General features: G+C 34.6%; 1 protein-coding gene across 1 annotated transcript; it reads left to right on the top strand.

The window, feature by feature from the left end:
• Positions 1-9,110: 9,110 nt before the first annotated feature.
• On the top strand, positions 9,111-14,552 carry LOC120341673 (uncharacterized). Its single transcript, XM_039410240.2, has 5 exons — positions 9,111-9,254; positions 10,994-11,095; positions 11,171-11,373; positions 11,696-11,843; positions 12,418-14,552. The coding sequence occupies exons 1-5, from the start codon at positions 9,139-9,141 to the stop codon at positions 13,259-13,261; spliced, it is 1,413 nt and encodes a 470-aa protein (XP_039266174.2). The 5' UTR covers positions 9,111-9,138; the 3' UTR covers positions 13,262-14,552.
• The last annotated feature ends 1,418 nt before the right edge of the window (positions 14,553-15,970 follow it).

The raw sequence follows: 15,970 nt of genomic DNA, 5'->3' as shown, positions 1-15,970 counted from the left end.
CTCGTTATCGGATGGTTCATACAAGATCGACCCGACAAAAGATAATGTTGCAAAGGACCTCGGGGATACCCATGATTAAAAATTAAAACTTTGTGCAATTTATGATTGGGCACAAGCAAATAAATCGATTTGGATTTCAATGATCCATAATTTGGATTTGTTTATTTTTATACAGAGAAACCGCACATTGGAAATACCAAATCTTCAGCACGAACAAAAAGGCGTATCCGAGTCAACCTCGGACCTCGAGCAAGGATCTACTTACGCGGGATATATTGAATAAATTATGACTGACATTGCCAATTCTTTAATACTCTGTTTCTGCAAGAAATTGCAGAACATTTTTTTCAACAAATTTCTCGAAAATATTACTTACTATGAAACAAATTGAATTTATGTTGATCGTTCGGAGAGTTTCCACATACATTTGATACAAAATGTGATTTTATATTATAATGAAATGATCATTTTTGTGATATCATCGTTCAATGTCGAAGCGAATTCAATACGTAAACCTGCATATTCCCTCAAGTTTTGGAAATATACGTAAACGGAATTGTTGAGCATAATAAGACTGAGCCTATTTCTAATTCCTGTAAGCGGTAAGCAACACGTTATAGCGGTATGTTGGGATGGAATTTGCGAAGCTAAATTTTTATATATAATGAGGCATATGTCTGCTTTTGTGGTTACCAACCTTCATCGCTGAACCACATGTTCACCTATTTTAGAACTTCTTATTCCTTCCTTGCTATGCACAAAAACTACTTTATTTATTAAATTTTAAAGGATACTTAGCTAGTGTTAGGCTAAAGTCGCTCACTCGCTTTTGTACAGTTCAAACTATTTATAAGTATGCAGAAATGAGAATTATAGTAATAATAATAATGAACTGAAAAATTTTAGTATAATATAGCAAAGACAGAAAGTCAAAGCAAAATTTCTCCCCAGGCGCGACAAAAAATCCTCCCTAGGGAGGGAATACCTCCCAGGCTGGGAAACGTTGGTCTATAACTCTATAACGTTAAAGCCTCGATAAGGTTTCCCTGAATAGGATATCAAAACGTCAGCAAATTATACTATTTTGTATACATCTCTTGCGCTACTTGCCATATGCATTATTTCATCTAAAAGGACGGCCATACTGTAAAAAATACTAATATTATGAGTAGGCTATGTTGCACACTAACGCTTGCTCAAACCTACGTTGTCATGAACGTTCACTCTTTCTAGTTTTGACGAAATTTCACAAAGTCTCGTGGGCATTGAAATTTACAAATTTTGAATTCTATCTGCGCTTAGGCGTCACGATTTTGTTGCAAAACTGGCTGATTTTGGTGGATACGTTTCGTGGTCATGCTGAAGGATAGATTCATATATTTTCGAACCGCAATATTCGTTTAAAATGGTCGAAATGTTGCAGAATTAATTAGGAATACTAGAAATTGAATAACCAAAATAAATAACTGATAGAAACCAGAAACGAATGGGGAATAATGATATCCTTCTGAATTGGATTTAACCATGTTTCAAACCATGTTTCACTTAGCAGGTAAAGGAAAGGTAAATGAACTTTATATTGTGATGACGAGCATTGATGAAGACTAAATACATTCTTCTACACGCATAATTTCATTCATATTTGGAGTTTTACACGGGCTATCTTTTGCTGAGTTAAGTGGACTCGAATTCCAAAATTCGAGCTTGAATGCTGAAAATATATAGCAATAGGCCAAATTATTTCAATCGTATAAATAGAACCCAACCTCAGTAACTGTTATCTGTTTTCAAAGATTGATTACTTAGAACTGCGTCTCAAACAAAATCACTTTTATATGAATTCAAGTTCAAACAGCTTTCCAATTCCGAATCAGCCCAGAAAATCGAGCCCAAATAAAAATTGAGCTCTATGCTTGAAACTAGAGAGTGGTAAAGTGAATCTGACATAATTGTGTAAAGTAAACGTTTGTTATATTAGGGGAAGAGGTTAAAATGAAATACGAACCTAAGCTTTGGTACCGCTTGAAACATTTATCGTGGTTGAGTATGTAATATATATATATATATAAGGTGCGTAATGTAATGTGAATAAGATGGGGTTTTCGGGGACGGTCGGATTGAAGCACAGAATTAAAATAAAGTTATTTGAATTTTAGTTTATCCTGTTTAAAGCTCTGCTTTTGTAACATTATATGCTCGTTTCCGTAATTTTCTGTTTAATGAAGTAAAGACATTTAATTCATAAAAACCACATGAATACTACGGTACTTTTCGTCAGACAACGTGAGTTTTCTTATATGCTAATATCTCTACTTGACATTGATGGACTATTAGTTACTGATTTAAACACATCTCTTCTAGAAATGTAGCAAACCGGAAATGACGTTTGGCATGAAAAACGTGTTGTAATTTATGACAGATAGTCTGCTAAAATAGTCATGTGGCATTCGTTATCATAATATAATATGTTAGTATAATCAAATATTCCGCCTGAAATGAATGACTAAGCTGACAGGAATTTTGTTGATCACGAGGTCTTAATATATATATAATTTGCCTTTCGGACTATTCTTGTGGAAATTCTGCAATAATCTGAAAATGAGATTATGATTGTAAAGCAAGCAATAACATATATCATGTCTTTGTCAAAATGAAACTTTATTGGCTAGTAAACCGCAAATTTGGGAAATAAAATGTGCTAATTTAGGTATTCCAGGCAATATTCTGACGGAATCGTATAAAATGTTGCAAAATTGACATTATTAAAATGGTAATTTAAACTAGTAACGTATATTTCAAATTTGCAAATCCTTTCTCAAATTACAATGCGTTTTTGACAAAGTATAATATACTGCAGGTAATGATGATGCATGCAAACGACTATCCTCGTTTCACAATGTCGTCATTCATTGTTGTGCCAAATTTAGAAAGAGAATTTTGGAATACATGAAATGATGCGCGTAATTGCGAACATAATTTCAAAAAGATTTTATTAGGAATAGCTTGGCAAAGTTTTCGAACAGAACTTGCTTGAGAGATGATTAAGTTTAGTTTATTTAGTTTATATTATATGAGAAATCTTTGACCAGAAAATCAATTTCGAGTCGCGTCTATGCAGTTTCTCTTATATTATCAAACATTAATTTTTCATGCGTTGCAAAAGGGTTACAAAAACACTATTTATGCCCGTTTTGTTAGAAAACAGTGAATGTAAAGTTATCAAACAGTGGGATAATCAAGCTACAGTTTATGTCGTGGCCGGTTGTTTAAGTCAAATGACTAAATAATATTTTTAGCTGGAAAATGTGAGCTCTAATCCTTCACCATTGTGAAATGTATTCACCTATAAATTCAGATTTATTGTTGAGTATTTTTAGCAGTGTCTGTTTTCTTTGCAAAGCTTTTAGATTTATTCATAAACCATAAATTCGTTCGCTCAATCTGACTGTCAATCGATATTTTGGTGGGTATAGATAGACATATGAGATTTGCAGAAATATTTAAAAATTTAAATGGTATCGTTTACGTCTAGATGAGATCAGATCCGATAATAAAACAAGGATTCTTGTATTCATCCAATGCCAAGTAAAAACTATCGAGATGACGCATGTACCACAAGAATGAATTTCTGAATGGATTATATTTTATATTATAGTCAATAGCTACAATGTAGCGTTTAACATTTTATGTACAAGGAATCGCAAGTCAGTAAAGCCTTAAAATTATTATCCTTCATCATTTGATATTGCGGACGCAGCTAAGACAAGAGAGCTTCTTAGTCAATAATTTTAAGAAACAAATTTTCAAAGGCATTATCTGAATTTTAGTTGAACTATCAAATATACTAGTAGTTTGAGTGAATAGTAGTATATTTTTATGAAAGTTTATAGGTCAAACGTCAAGATGAGGGTTCAGGTAACTATTATCATCTGAATCACATTCGGGACAGCAAGCTGAACTAAACCTAACTTGTTCGAAGCAGTGACTGACCGAGTCAATTTTCAGTAGAAGTTAAAGTACTTTCTTGAATGTTACAAATTTTTGATCTAGTCAGGTAGAGCGTATTCGATTTATACTGAGAGAAAGTAAATTTTTCCGGTGTTGACAGCATTCAAAAACCAACGTTAGTAAGACAGATAGGTAATGGAATAGACAGTAAAATGACGCGATCATTGTTGCATGAATAGTTTTGTGTCATAGTCATCACATTTTGGACATTGATTCATAACCAAATTGGTTATTTGAATTCGTAGGTCATGAAATTTAAATAACTAAACTGAATGAGGGGAATTTTTGTTTCGTTCTACATGTGTATAGGAGCTGAAATGCAAAATTGATGACATACAAAGAGTTTTAATACAGTGTTAGATTTAGTATAATAGCAATTCTGTATCAATAGCCAGAAAATTTCTGTACATGACCAAAAAAATTTTCTACCGAAATTTAATATTTCAATAATCCACCTCGCAGTCTATGGAAATACCAGCGCCATCATTACATCAATCGAATTTTTGTATAGCAAGCTGGTAATATTCAGCTATGCGAAGCTGAAATATACAATGACTTCGACCTTCTGATACAGTCATAAACACGATCTGGTTTGGTCATTAGCTCGAAATCAGGATATAGGAGTTTTAGTAAACAACTGGAGCGTACGCTGCCTAACTGATATATTTTTCACGAGTAAAATTGTCGTTTTTGGCTACATGTGGAACGCATCGCCACTGTGTATAGATGTAGTGGCACTTAATTGGCATAAATATAATATAAGCATATTTTTCATCCCCGTAAAAAAAGGAAGTCTTCTTGATAGTTCAACCACATGGAGAAAACAATACAATTTTCTTATTATTTCTGTGCAAAGGGTGGCTTTTTCATTGTTTAATAAAACGGTGATCAATTTTCCGAATTAGACATTAATCAGCAGGTTCGAATTTGTTTCATAGTCATTAGCATAAGTACGTAAGCAGGTCTAGCACACTGGTTCTCAACCAGTGGGCCATGGCCCACTGCTGGGCTATAGAAGGATTTTGAGGTGGGCCACAAGACTATTAGAAATGGCTAGTTTTATTTATACCACAATAGTTAGTTGATTGTAGCGGCAATCAATGTCAATGCTGTTCTCTGCTGCTGAGTGGCAATTCCCATTCTAATTATTAACGTTAAAGTGTTCATTTTCGCAGAAATATCTTGCTTTTCTTGTAGTTTTCCTCTCGCAACGAAAAGTTAATGGGTCACAAGAATTTATGTGTAACAAAAATGGGCCACGAAGAAAAAAGGTTGAGAACCAAGGGCTAGCAAGTGGCATAGCAAGATCCTCGTCCATGTTCATTATACACGGAACCATAACCGTTTATTTTTCTGTGCCAGTAAGGCATGGTTTAATGACGAACGCGAAACTCATTCTTAGCGCAGTGCACTCACTAACATGTACCACACAGAGCATACCGAAATAACTGTGCTACATAAATTGTATTTCACTGTTATTCATCATAGGTATTCATAAATCATTCATCTAGTTAAAAATTGTAAGTCAACAGTGATAATGATAGCCAACACACATGCATTACATTTTAATCATAACCTCCCCGTTTGTCGATACACGTAAGTAGGAAAATCTGATATACTTTTCGAAGGATTTTTCTAAATAGTTAATGTATAAAAACGTGTCAATTTACAGATATTCTTTGACGTATAGATCTAAATTAATTTCCGATTGAAAAGTCGTTATAACTCAATTGGCAGCGACGAGCTTTTTTAGTTGTCATCTTCTTTATGAGAAAGATGATTTGTACCCTAAAGACAGGCGAGTGTCCTAATTTTCAACAATCTTGACCAAGGGACGAAAACGTGTTATGATACCATATTTTTTGTTATTCTACTTTACACAATTATTTAAACTAAAATTGATTTTCTTTTAATTTAGTACCGATTACAGATTACATTTACCAGAAATATCATGTGCTATAATGGGGATGATGTGTGTTCTATCCAAACATAGCTTTAGTCCCTAAAAGAATAGTGAATAAATCAGGTTGGGATGCGTGTATGGTGCTACTCGCCAGTTGAATGGTTTTTGCTGCAAAAAGCTATTACGCTGCAGTCAAATGCAGCGGTATGTAAATGATTGTTAAGTTTTAAGTCAAGTATGAAATTAGTTTAATCAACTAATAAATGTAAAAACAATTGCTACGTGATGACGCGATCGGCTTGCAGAAATGGCGTTCTTTTTGTGTGAAAGTAATGGTTCAAAAGAAATATGCACACTGAATACGATTGATTCAAAATAACGGTTGGTTTTGCACCGCGTTACAACTAACGATTGATTTTACAAACATGTCTTCATGCCTAAGCTTTTCTCAAACATTTTTTGGCCAATAGTCAAGAATTTTTGCAACGGCGCTGAAGCACCTGTTACTATCATGCTACACTTGCCATGTTTTGAAGAGAATGATGAGAAGAGAATTTGCTCAAAAGAAAACCAACAGAAGTAAAGGAGACTACAAGCAAAGTTGGGGAAGACCACTACAATGCCAAGAAATACCGTATATATAGAATATTTATGGTTCTGTAAATGCTGATTGACGCGAAACTTGAAGCAGTTCGAGTCAGAAACAAAGATATTGCTGTAGAAATATATTTTTGAAGAAATAGAAATAGAAAGATCAATCGAACAATCGAACAATCCGACAATGCTAAATGCAATAAATAAATTATTACCTTAAATGTTCAGAAACGATGCAAGATTAATTCAGTTCAGTGAAATTTAATAAAATGGATTTCGGTATGGCGATATGGATTTACTTTGAAACCCCAAAGTTAGTAGTGATAACTCTTTTTTATTTTTTTAAAATATAAGAATAGTTCAGGAATAATGCTAGGCGTTGTAGTGGATGATAAATATAACGTTCCATATTCTACAGTCTTTGATTTTAGCATACTGTTATAAAGATTGATATTCCAATTTTAAAGTCGTACATGAAACTGACTAAGTTGACACAACAAACATGCGTGCTTGGAACTTTGGACTATTTTTTCTCATTAGTTCCTAGTTTGCCACGATTTTAGTTAGGCTTCGTACATTGGTATATTGCTTTTCTATTCATTTCCATTTAGCGTGGGTTATGTGAAAGGGTTGAATCAATATCTGCCAAGAGGTACTTTAATAGAAAATTTCATTGTGATATAATTCTCGAAGAAGGATCGGTTGCGCTGATATATACGTGTCATGGCGACGATAAATTCTACTTCTGACGTATCTCGCCTGAAGTGACGCAACAGTACGAAACATACACGTGACTTGATACTCTAATATTACATTGTGTTAAAACAGAAACCGTGATCCAAATTACAAGACGATCAACAAATTTAAAGATAAATACGAAAAGCTATGGCACCTACTTATTTGATCTGTCTGTTACGCGATTATCCAAGGTCCATGGTTGCAAGAAAGTTGTATTAAGGTATCAAACAACGTAGACAAGTCACGAATAATGAACATTCATTCGCTACAAGTAGTTTCCTATCTACTTGAATGTAACTATATTATATATAGTATAAATTTACAGATTGAATATGCGAAGTCATTAAGTCCCACGAGTAAACGATTGAGGTAATAGTTTCACAGCATAAGATAGTACGTTAAAGCTTTGTGTATATCGTTAAAAGTAGTTTTTTTTTTTTCAAGTAAGTTTTTCGGCGCTTATTGGACAAGCAGAATCAGCGGGACTTCCTTTGGTATCAGATTTAGATGATTCATTGGTCAGAGCTACTGGGATTGAAAGACTAGGGCTTACCGTACCGTTTTCACGCAAAGATTAATTAGATATAACCTGACTAAATGAAATTGCCTGTCTATCAAATTTTAAGCAGAAATATATTGATTTTTGAATTAGTGTTGTGGTAACAAGGACTTTTGAAATAGTTAATCGATGTATCATAATAGTTTAATGCCAATGGAATAATGTAAATGTGTTTTACCGTGCCAATGCGACTCATGGACTACTATCACGAGATTATGATAGATCAGAAAGTTATTAACTATTCTATGCAAAGTAGATAAATTGAATCTCGTAAAACACAAACATGCCAAAAACGGCTGTGCGCCATGTTAAAGCAACGTCAGACTCATTTTCATTGTAGTGTAATCCAGTGGTTCCCAACCGCCGGTCCGCGAAGCTTTTTTGCCGGTCCGCGAGAAATTTTGTTGTGATGATGCCGTCTCAATCTCTTTACCGAAGACGAGGTTACGTTTGTTTATTACGCAATTTCTCTTCCGCCGTCATATTGCGACGTCTTTCGCGACATCTTGGCGCCGAGCAATCACACTTTTCGCTCTTCCGGCTCCGATTCATCGCGAATGCGCTCCATCAAATCTCGCAAGATTCAGAAACCTAAAAATCGGCTTTCTGTTTTGCGTGCTTTTCCTGATTAATATGAACATCTATACAGAACGTTATGCACATTTCTTTGTTTAAACCAGAAAACAGTCAAGAACAGTATAATATTCCAGGAAGATATGAACTTGTTGCTACCCCACAGGTGGTCACGAGACGCGCAAAAAAGCATGGGCCGCAGAGATGTTTTCCAGTATTTTAAACAGATACAGTAAGATTTTGAGCCTGGGCCAAGTTATCGACGACTTTGTCATTGCAACGTAATTTCGTTTGAGGCGTCGATTCGTTTAACTGCAGAGGGATTAATATGATGAACCCGATGAAAAAGAAAAAGCTTGATTAAAATTGTAATTCTACTTTACAATCCATAGTACAGTCCATGATAGTTTTTCTCCGCGTGAAATGTTTTTAAGTGTGCCCTTTTTCTCTTGAAGCATATTGTGAATGCCGGACATTGCATTATATTACGAAAATATCTGTTATTCTTTTCTGTTCCGCTCATTTCATTTTTGCCGGTCCGCGAGTACATTTAATTTAATTTTACCGGTCCGCCAGGGTAGAAAGGTTGGGAACCACTGAATCCATATGCTCAATTCTGCCTTTCTCGCGTCTACAGTATTATTTAGGAGAAAATATCTTGGACAGAGAGCAAAATCATTAACAACTAAATTGAAGTTTGAATAATTTCCATTTATTTTCTTAGTAGATAAATAGAATAACTTTTATCATTAGATAAATCAACATGAACAACACTACGATTGTATACACAACATCGTTCCCTGGAAGGGAGTCGGAACTTTCCGGCGACAATGAAAACATGGAGACTAAAACCTGGAAATTGGACATAGAAAATATAACGTAGGTTAAATATAATATTGTTACAAGATTTTTCTAGTATTGTAATAATCAATTTATCAATTATATTAATCACTGTTCGCAACTCGCGGTCTTTGTAAAGTACGATAGAGGTTGAAGAGAATTTATGTCTATTTTTGTTCGCGAAAAAGCATAAGAACAAATTATCGAATATGATTTCTGATGAAAAAATAAATTGAAATCAATTTGAATTATCAGTTGACTTCATCAATAAACTAAAAATAATATTTAAACATGAACAAATAATGAATAAGTTTTCCACACATATGTATAACACGACTGTCAAATCAAATCAGACTTCTTCCTCATTTTACTTTAAAAAACAGACTGTTTTATCTATCAGGCATATAATTATATATTCATTGAAAGGGGCCAAATATCTTGCAATGCTTTCCTCACATTCAAAAGTATATGAAGGTTTATAAGTATATGCATTTGACACCCTGGGATGCCTATGTGATGTTTTTCAAAAAGTTTCCTCGAATAACAACTACAGTTCAAACGTGGTAGTTAGAAAAAATTACTGAACGTAATCCAAGTTGCGCAACGGCCAAATATACATCGGCGAAGGATATTTCGAGTTTTTGCATTCTGAATTCTAGCTCAGCGCTTATAAATTTGAATTCACACTACAGCGTAGGAAAGTAGACATTTGTGATATCCATTTTCTGAGTCCAATTCATATGGCCTTTATTTGAGGCTGCACTGCTATTTTATTCTTCATATTTAATATTTATGGAAAGACTTTTTGGTAGGGGAGCTGAGCGCGTACTGTTGACAAAATATATATTCCAAATAAAAAAATATTACTGGAACAGATAACCTGTTTTGGGACTGTAAATTACATACGTTTTTCGAATGTTTGGTTTGGAAAGAAAGATGGATATAATCAAGTTGCCAAATTGCGCATATCCTAAAGTCGTACGTTTCTGCGTAAGTCGCAGTGCGCCATGATGACGTCACATGCCATATAAATACATCCAAATCCGGCTACGACTAAAAAATTGGACAATAGAAAATTTTTTACTCCTAATGGCATAACATTATCTTCGGGAAATTTTTTTATGTTTATTTTATGTGGTATTTTTTGACGTTTATCCAGCTGTGTTTACAACTACGCGGTTACGCATTTGTCTGTTTGCTATTGGTAAGAAAGTTGATACTACAGACACTAGGCATATTCTGACTACACATTTCTGCAGTTGTTCTTTTTATAACTCCCTTTTTGGTTTATGACGGAAATACCAACGTAGAATATAAAAGTTGCTTCACTAATACAAAATTGCTTCACTAATGTACCGGTACCCTCGCTCTCTTCGTGTAATATCTTTTATTCAACTTACTATGAGCAAATACAGAAAGGGGCACAGTAGTACTCGGCGACCCTAAAAGCGCACATCTAGGAAACATTTGTTGTACTTCTTTGCAGCAAAGTATGCAGCTCCGTCATTGGCTGCCGAAGATAGGGCGTCAAATACTTGTTGGGAATAACAACTGTATAACTGTGGTCAAAAGTTGAGTCACATTTCAATCATCGCCTAGGGCTGGAAGCATCTGCGCGGGTAAGTTGGCGCGGGTGTCTCGGAATAGTCGCGGCAATTAGATGTTTCGTTTCGCAGGCCCCTCAGCTCTCAATTCTGCTATAATGATAAGATCATTCTATTATTTCATGTAATTACTAAAAAATATTCGAGTCATAAATTTTTATATTTCATTTACAGGTGTATCCGAGAAGACAATGGTCCTCAAATTATAGAACTTGCGTTTGCATCAGCCAGTTTACCACTTCATCTTTTCGTGCTAATAGCTATGATAGTTCACAGGTAATGTACTGTACGACTACAACGACTTCTAACATGGTGGAAAGTAGATCGAATTATTTTCTATTTTCACACCAGGGACGTCGTGAAACGAAACGTTGTTAATCTTTACGCCGCAAATGTGATATTGAGCAGCGTAGTTGGCAATGTTTGGAGGATATTGGCACTATCAGGTACAATATCGGAGACAGAACACGTTGAATTTAAAACAAATATTACAGGATCAAGCATGGACGTATCCGAAACTTTAAAAAAGTCGGTGTTGCTTATTATGATACTAGGTGCGTACGTTTTTTCAGAAAGTATATGACATAATTAATTTCAAAATATTGTCTGTTTCTCGACGCAAGCGAGAAGTTTTGTAAACAAAAACAAGTACCAAATGCACTTAGGGAGTAAATTAGCATAACATCGATATATAGCCATTGTTAATGATTTTCTGAACCCGGCGCCATCAAATTTTCATTTGTTACCCCAAAGTAAATTAGATTAAAACGTTTCACATTGTAAGGTTAATAATTCAACGGACTATTATAGAAAACAATATGCAACAAGACACGACTTATGAAATCAACCAATGTATTTATTTTTAATGCTATATAGTAACTTCCGGCAGCATAGCACTTGTTATCAATGCAATGAGGTCAATACAATTCCGAGTTCACAGAACTGTAGGTGGATTAGCAAACATAGGAACCGAGGAAACATGCCCCGTCAGAAACGAAAAAGAGAAAATGACGTTAACTAAAAAGTAAGTTAGCCTAGAATAATTTATGAGAAAATTCTATGAAATTATCGGTTATGCATATTTTATATGAACAAACTAATCATACCTTTATAAATGAAATCAATGTTGCTGATATGAAAACATGGCGTTGTCCAAAAAGTAAAGATATAAATGAGCTATTCGATATGTCTTCTTGGTTTCGGTTTTGCTACTTCATGCAAATAATGTAGTTTGCAAATAAATAAATGCTAAAACTATTGTCTGTAAATGTTACACATCGTACATAAGCAGATAATACTATAACCGAACAAAGAATCTTATTGCTACATTCTAAAGCACTTTTTTTATTGCTGTTTGTATTATAACGTGTGATGCTTTTAATTTGGGGGTGTTTTTGTACCAGGTCAGCTTTTTTGTTATACCATATATACTTAAAACGACTAAGTACAAGTTTTCATGCTCAAAATAATGAAGGATATTTTTCGTCTAGTCTAGACTCTAGAGTAATTCATTTATATTACAATATATAACATTATTTATAAATAAATATATATATTGTAACAAATTTCTCATCACAGAAGAAAATTGTTTTTCACAGGTTAAGAATAAGCTTGAAGAATCACCCTCGAATGTGGGCTGTTTTGAACATTAGTATTATCTGGATCATTCCTCTACTTCTAATAATATTTATGGTTGTATTTAATTCATGCAAGTATGTTTGTCATTGTTCTTACAACCACTATCCATCACTACCTTATAATGGAACAAAATGTGAAAATTCCGGAAATTACTGTTCAAGCTTTATACCCCCAATAAGTAAACTAACTCTGGTTGTTGGGTTTGGAACGTGGATAGCATATTTCTTAATGCTGACACTTCTTTTGGCAAAGACATACAGAGATCTACAGCTTCTCACGAAACAACGCCGTATTGGAAGTACTCGTATTTTAACTAGCGATAAACATGAGGATGGTGTCAATAACACTGAATTGAATGGCAAAGAAAGCTCTGAAAAAGCTTTGACATCTGAGAGCCCCGACATGTTATCACCTCATCAGCCAAGTCCGACGAAAAGTATTGGAGAAAGCCCTACACCAAATCAAGGAAAACCTCAAGTGAAAATACATATTCTGGAAGACACTGCACCAACGTCTCGGCGATCGGGCAGTATCTTTATTGAAAGTTTAAGAAAAAATTTCAAACTTCTTTTCGTTATGTATTTAGCATATGGCATCGGCACAACCCCTATGGGAGTTGTAGCTCTCATTGACGGATCAGTTGGAGACATAGAAGAACGAATAAGAGAAGGCATTATTGTACTCGTACTACTTCCTATGGTTGCCGAATTCATCTGCACGATTATGCTATGCATGTATCTTTCTGGTGTCAAAACTGCAACTAGATCTCTCTTGGTTAAAATTGGTAGATGTTGCTGGCCGTAATGACCGGCGTCAAAACAGCAACTGAAAATGGCATATAATGCGGGACCTTTTGAAACATTTGATGAAAGGGCGAAAGAAATAATCTCGATCACAGGCACTCACTATCCGATTTAATAACTACCTGGGTTCAGCGTAATGCCTGATTTTGCATGACGTCCACGAATGCAGCTCAAACTTAACTGAAGAGTTACAAATAGATTTCCCACGCCGTGCCGACTGGTATTAAAATGTTTGTGACAGACAAAGATGAAATTCTAAATAAATTGTATTTTAGGATTCTAACTGTTCAATGAGCAAAATATTTCATTTCTTCCTTTATAGTCTAGCTTTTTTAATTGCAAAAGTATATATAATAAGTTGAACATCCTTTTTCCAGCTTATATAATTAAAATGCATTGCCCGTCATAAATTCCTTCACCCGAAAACATTCACTCGGACATTAGCAGCCTGATATCGAGGACGTGATGCGGGAACTTCCAGCGCGTCATAAAACTACATGCGGATATATAAGAGGATGCAATTTTTGAAGTTAAAATAGCAATGTTAAAATATTGAACATTAGCAGCCGGATATCGAGGACGCGATGCGGGTAGTTCCAACACGTCGTAAAAATACATGCGGATATGTATAAGGATGCAACGGTTGAAGTTTAATTTGCAATGTAAAATATTGTAATAAGTCGATGTGAAGTGCGTTCACACACCCTCAATATAAATTACAGGTCAATCGAAGAAGACATCGATAGATATCACTCGTATTATACTTATTGACAGCCTTATATGCGCGTATTTTAGGTATATCACTCAATTATATTATCAAATGCTTTGATGATTTACGATCACAAACTAACCAATTTAAAATCTTTCGTGAATTTATTTAACCCAAAATAGTCAAAAATTATTGAAAATGTTATATGAACAAAGTAACTTGTGTTTGCATCATTATTTATAATTTAGTGCGTGGGTTACTATTTTGTGTTCATTTACAATTAAATGAATTCATACGAACATTGTAGATTTCAAATTGTGATTGTATCAATATGCAAATGTGATGAACGAGTTACATTTAATTAGTATGGAGTCATATTGTTTACCAACTTACTACATTTTAATATAGAATGGCTTTAGCGATCATATTTTCCTTTTCTGTCGCTCCAATAAACTGAAAGTGTATCTTTGCAATGTTCCGAATGGAAGAATATTATTAATAAATGTTTTCTTTTACTTTCTGATTTAAATAATTTGTTAATAATATATATATGAAATGTTAAAAATCTGTGTACGGTCAAGAAAAGACTATTTTATGCTTGATGCAAAATTTTCTATCTTACAGAAAACGGCCATTTGTAGTAAAAATGAGATATAATATAGGTAGGCTTGCCATACGTCCCGCTTTAGGCGGGACAGTCCCGATTTTTAGCGTGTTGTCCCGCCGTCCCGACAAGTCAGCCAAAAGTCCTGCTTTGGCTTCAGCCATCCAGCATAATACACGAACATTATCAATTAACATGTTTTTGTTACTGTTGTTGCTGTGCAGCGCAGCGCTAGCCCATATGCTGGAGGTAAATTCGTTCTTTTGTTTGTTTCGTTGTTTCCCGTAACGTATAACATGTAAAATCAATAGTAATTGGTCATGTTCTGACGTTTACGTGAATGTAACATTAAACAACGTTTTTTTGACGAAGGCGTTGTCTACAGAAAAGCATGCTTGGGCGAATAAGTAAATTCTCAATGCTTGAAAAACGGCAGGCTATCTTTCTTCCTTTTGTTGTACATAAAAAAATCTAAATTCGAATTATTTGTATCAATAACGTCAATTCCTTTCTGTTTTTCGAACTGAACCCGATATTTGAACAGAGAATATGCGCATGAACTCTCAATAGCAATATGGTCAATGAAGAAAGCCGGGATGGCTTTAAATGTAGACCTATGTAGTAAAATCGGAAAATGTAAAGTCACAAAATCACAGCTGAGGGATCGTTGTCTTTGGAGGCGTCCCGCTTTGAAGTCACAAAAATATGGTATCCCTAAATATAGGGCATCGATGATAGACACAATCTTATTACATTAGAAGCAGCTATAACTTTGCTAGTTGCAGCATCGTGTTTTTCACTTTCCGCAGTACTATTTTCGCGAGACATACTTATTCGATAAAGTGGAGAAGCTTATTGTAGCTCACTCGGAGACGCGGCAGTTTCGGGTTGATCAACCAGCGTTCAAGCAATTGGTGATGGCTGGTGCGATTTGACCCCATCCGAACCATAGGATCAAAACAGCATTGGCGCTTCCTCGTGACGACTAGATTGTTTCCGCTAGCTAAGCGTCAATAAAACTACCACATGTCAACTGTAATTATTTCAGCAGAAATTGATTTAAAAATTTGAAAATGCACGTCTGATCGTGTAGTTATTTTCGACCGCCTTCTCCTGGCTGAAACAAATGAATGATATGCTCAAGATATTATTTATTCTGGAATTCTCGGAGACTGCTGTTTTTACCTTAAATTTATCCGCCTTCCAAACCTAATCACAACTACCCATCTACAAACAGTTTATATAATATATCTATACATATATCGAGTTGACTGTATGTATATGGCATCACTTATAAGGCAGAATATGTAATAAAACTTTGCTGTATGTGCATTAATACATATAGAAAAATTTAACTTTTTTAAATTGCTACAAACCTATGATGTTTGGATCTAATC

Source organism: Styela clava, chromosome 14 (genome assembly GCF_964204865.1).
Source record: "Styela clava chromosome 14, kaStyClav1.hap1.2, whole genome shotgun sequence".
Classification (NCBI taxonomy): Eukaryota; Metazoa; Chordata; class Ascidiacea; order Stolidobranchia; family Styelidae; genus Styela; species Styela clava.
Note: the sequence above shows the minus strand (reverse complement) of the source record. Positions and strands in the feature narration are given on the sequence as shown.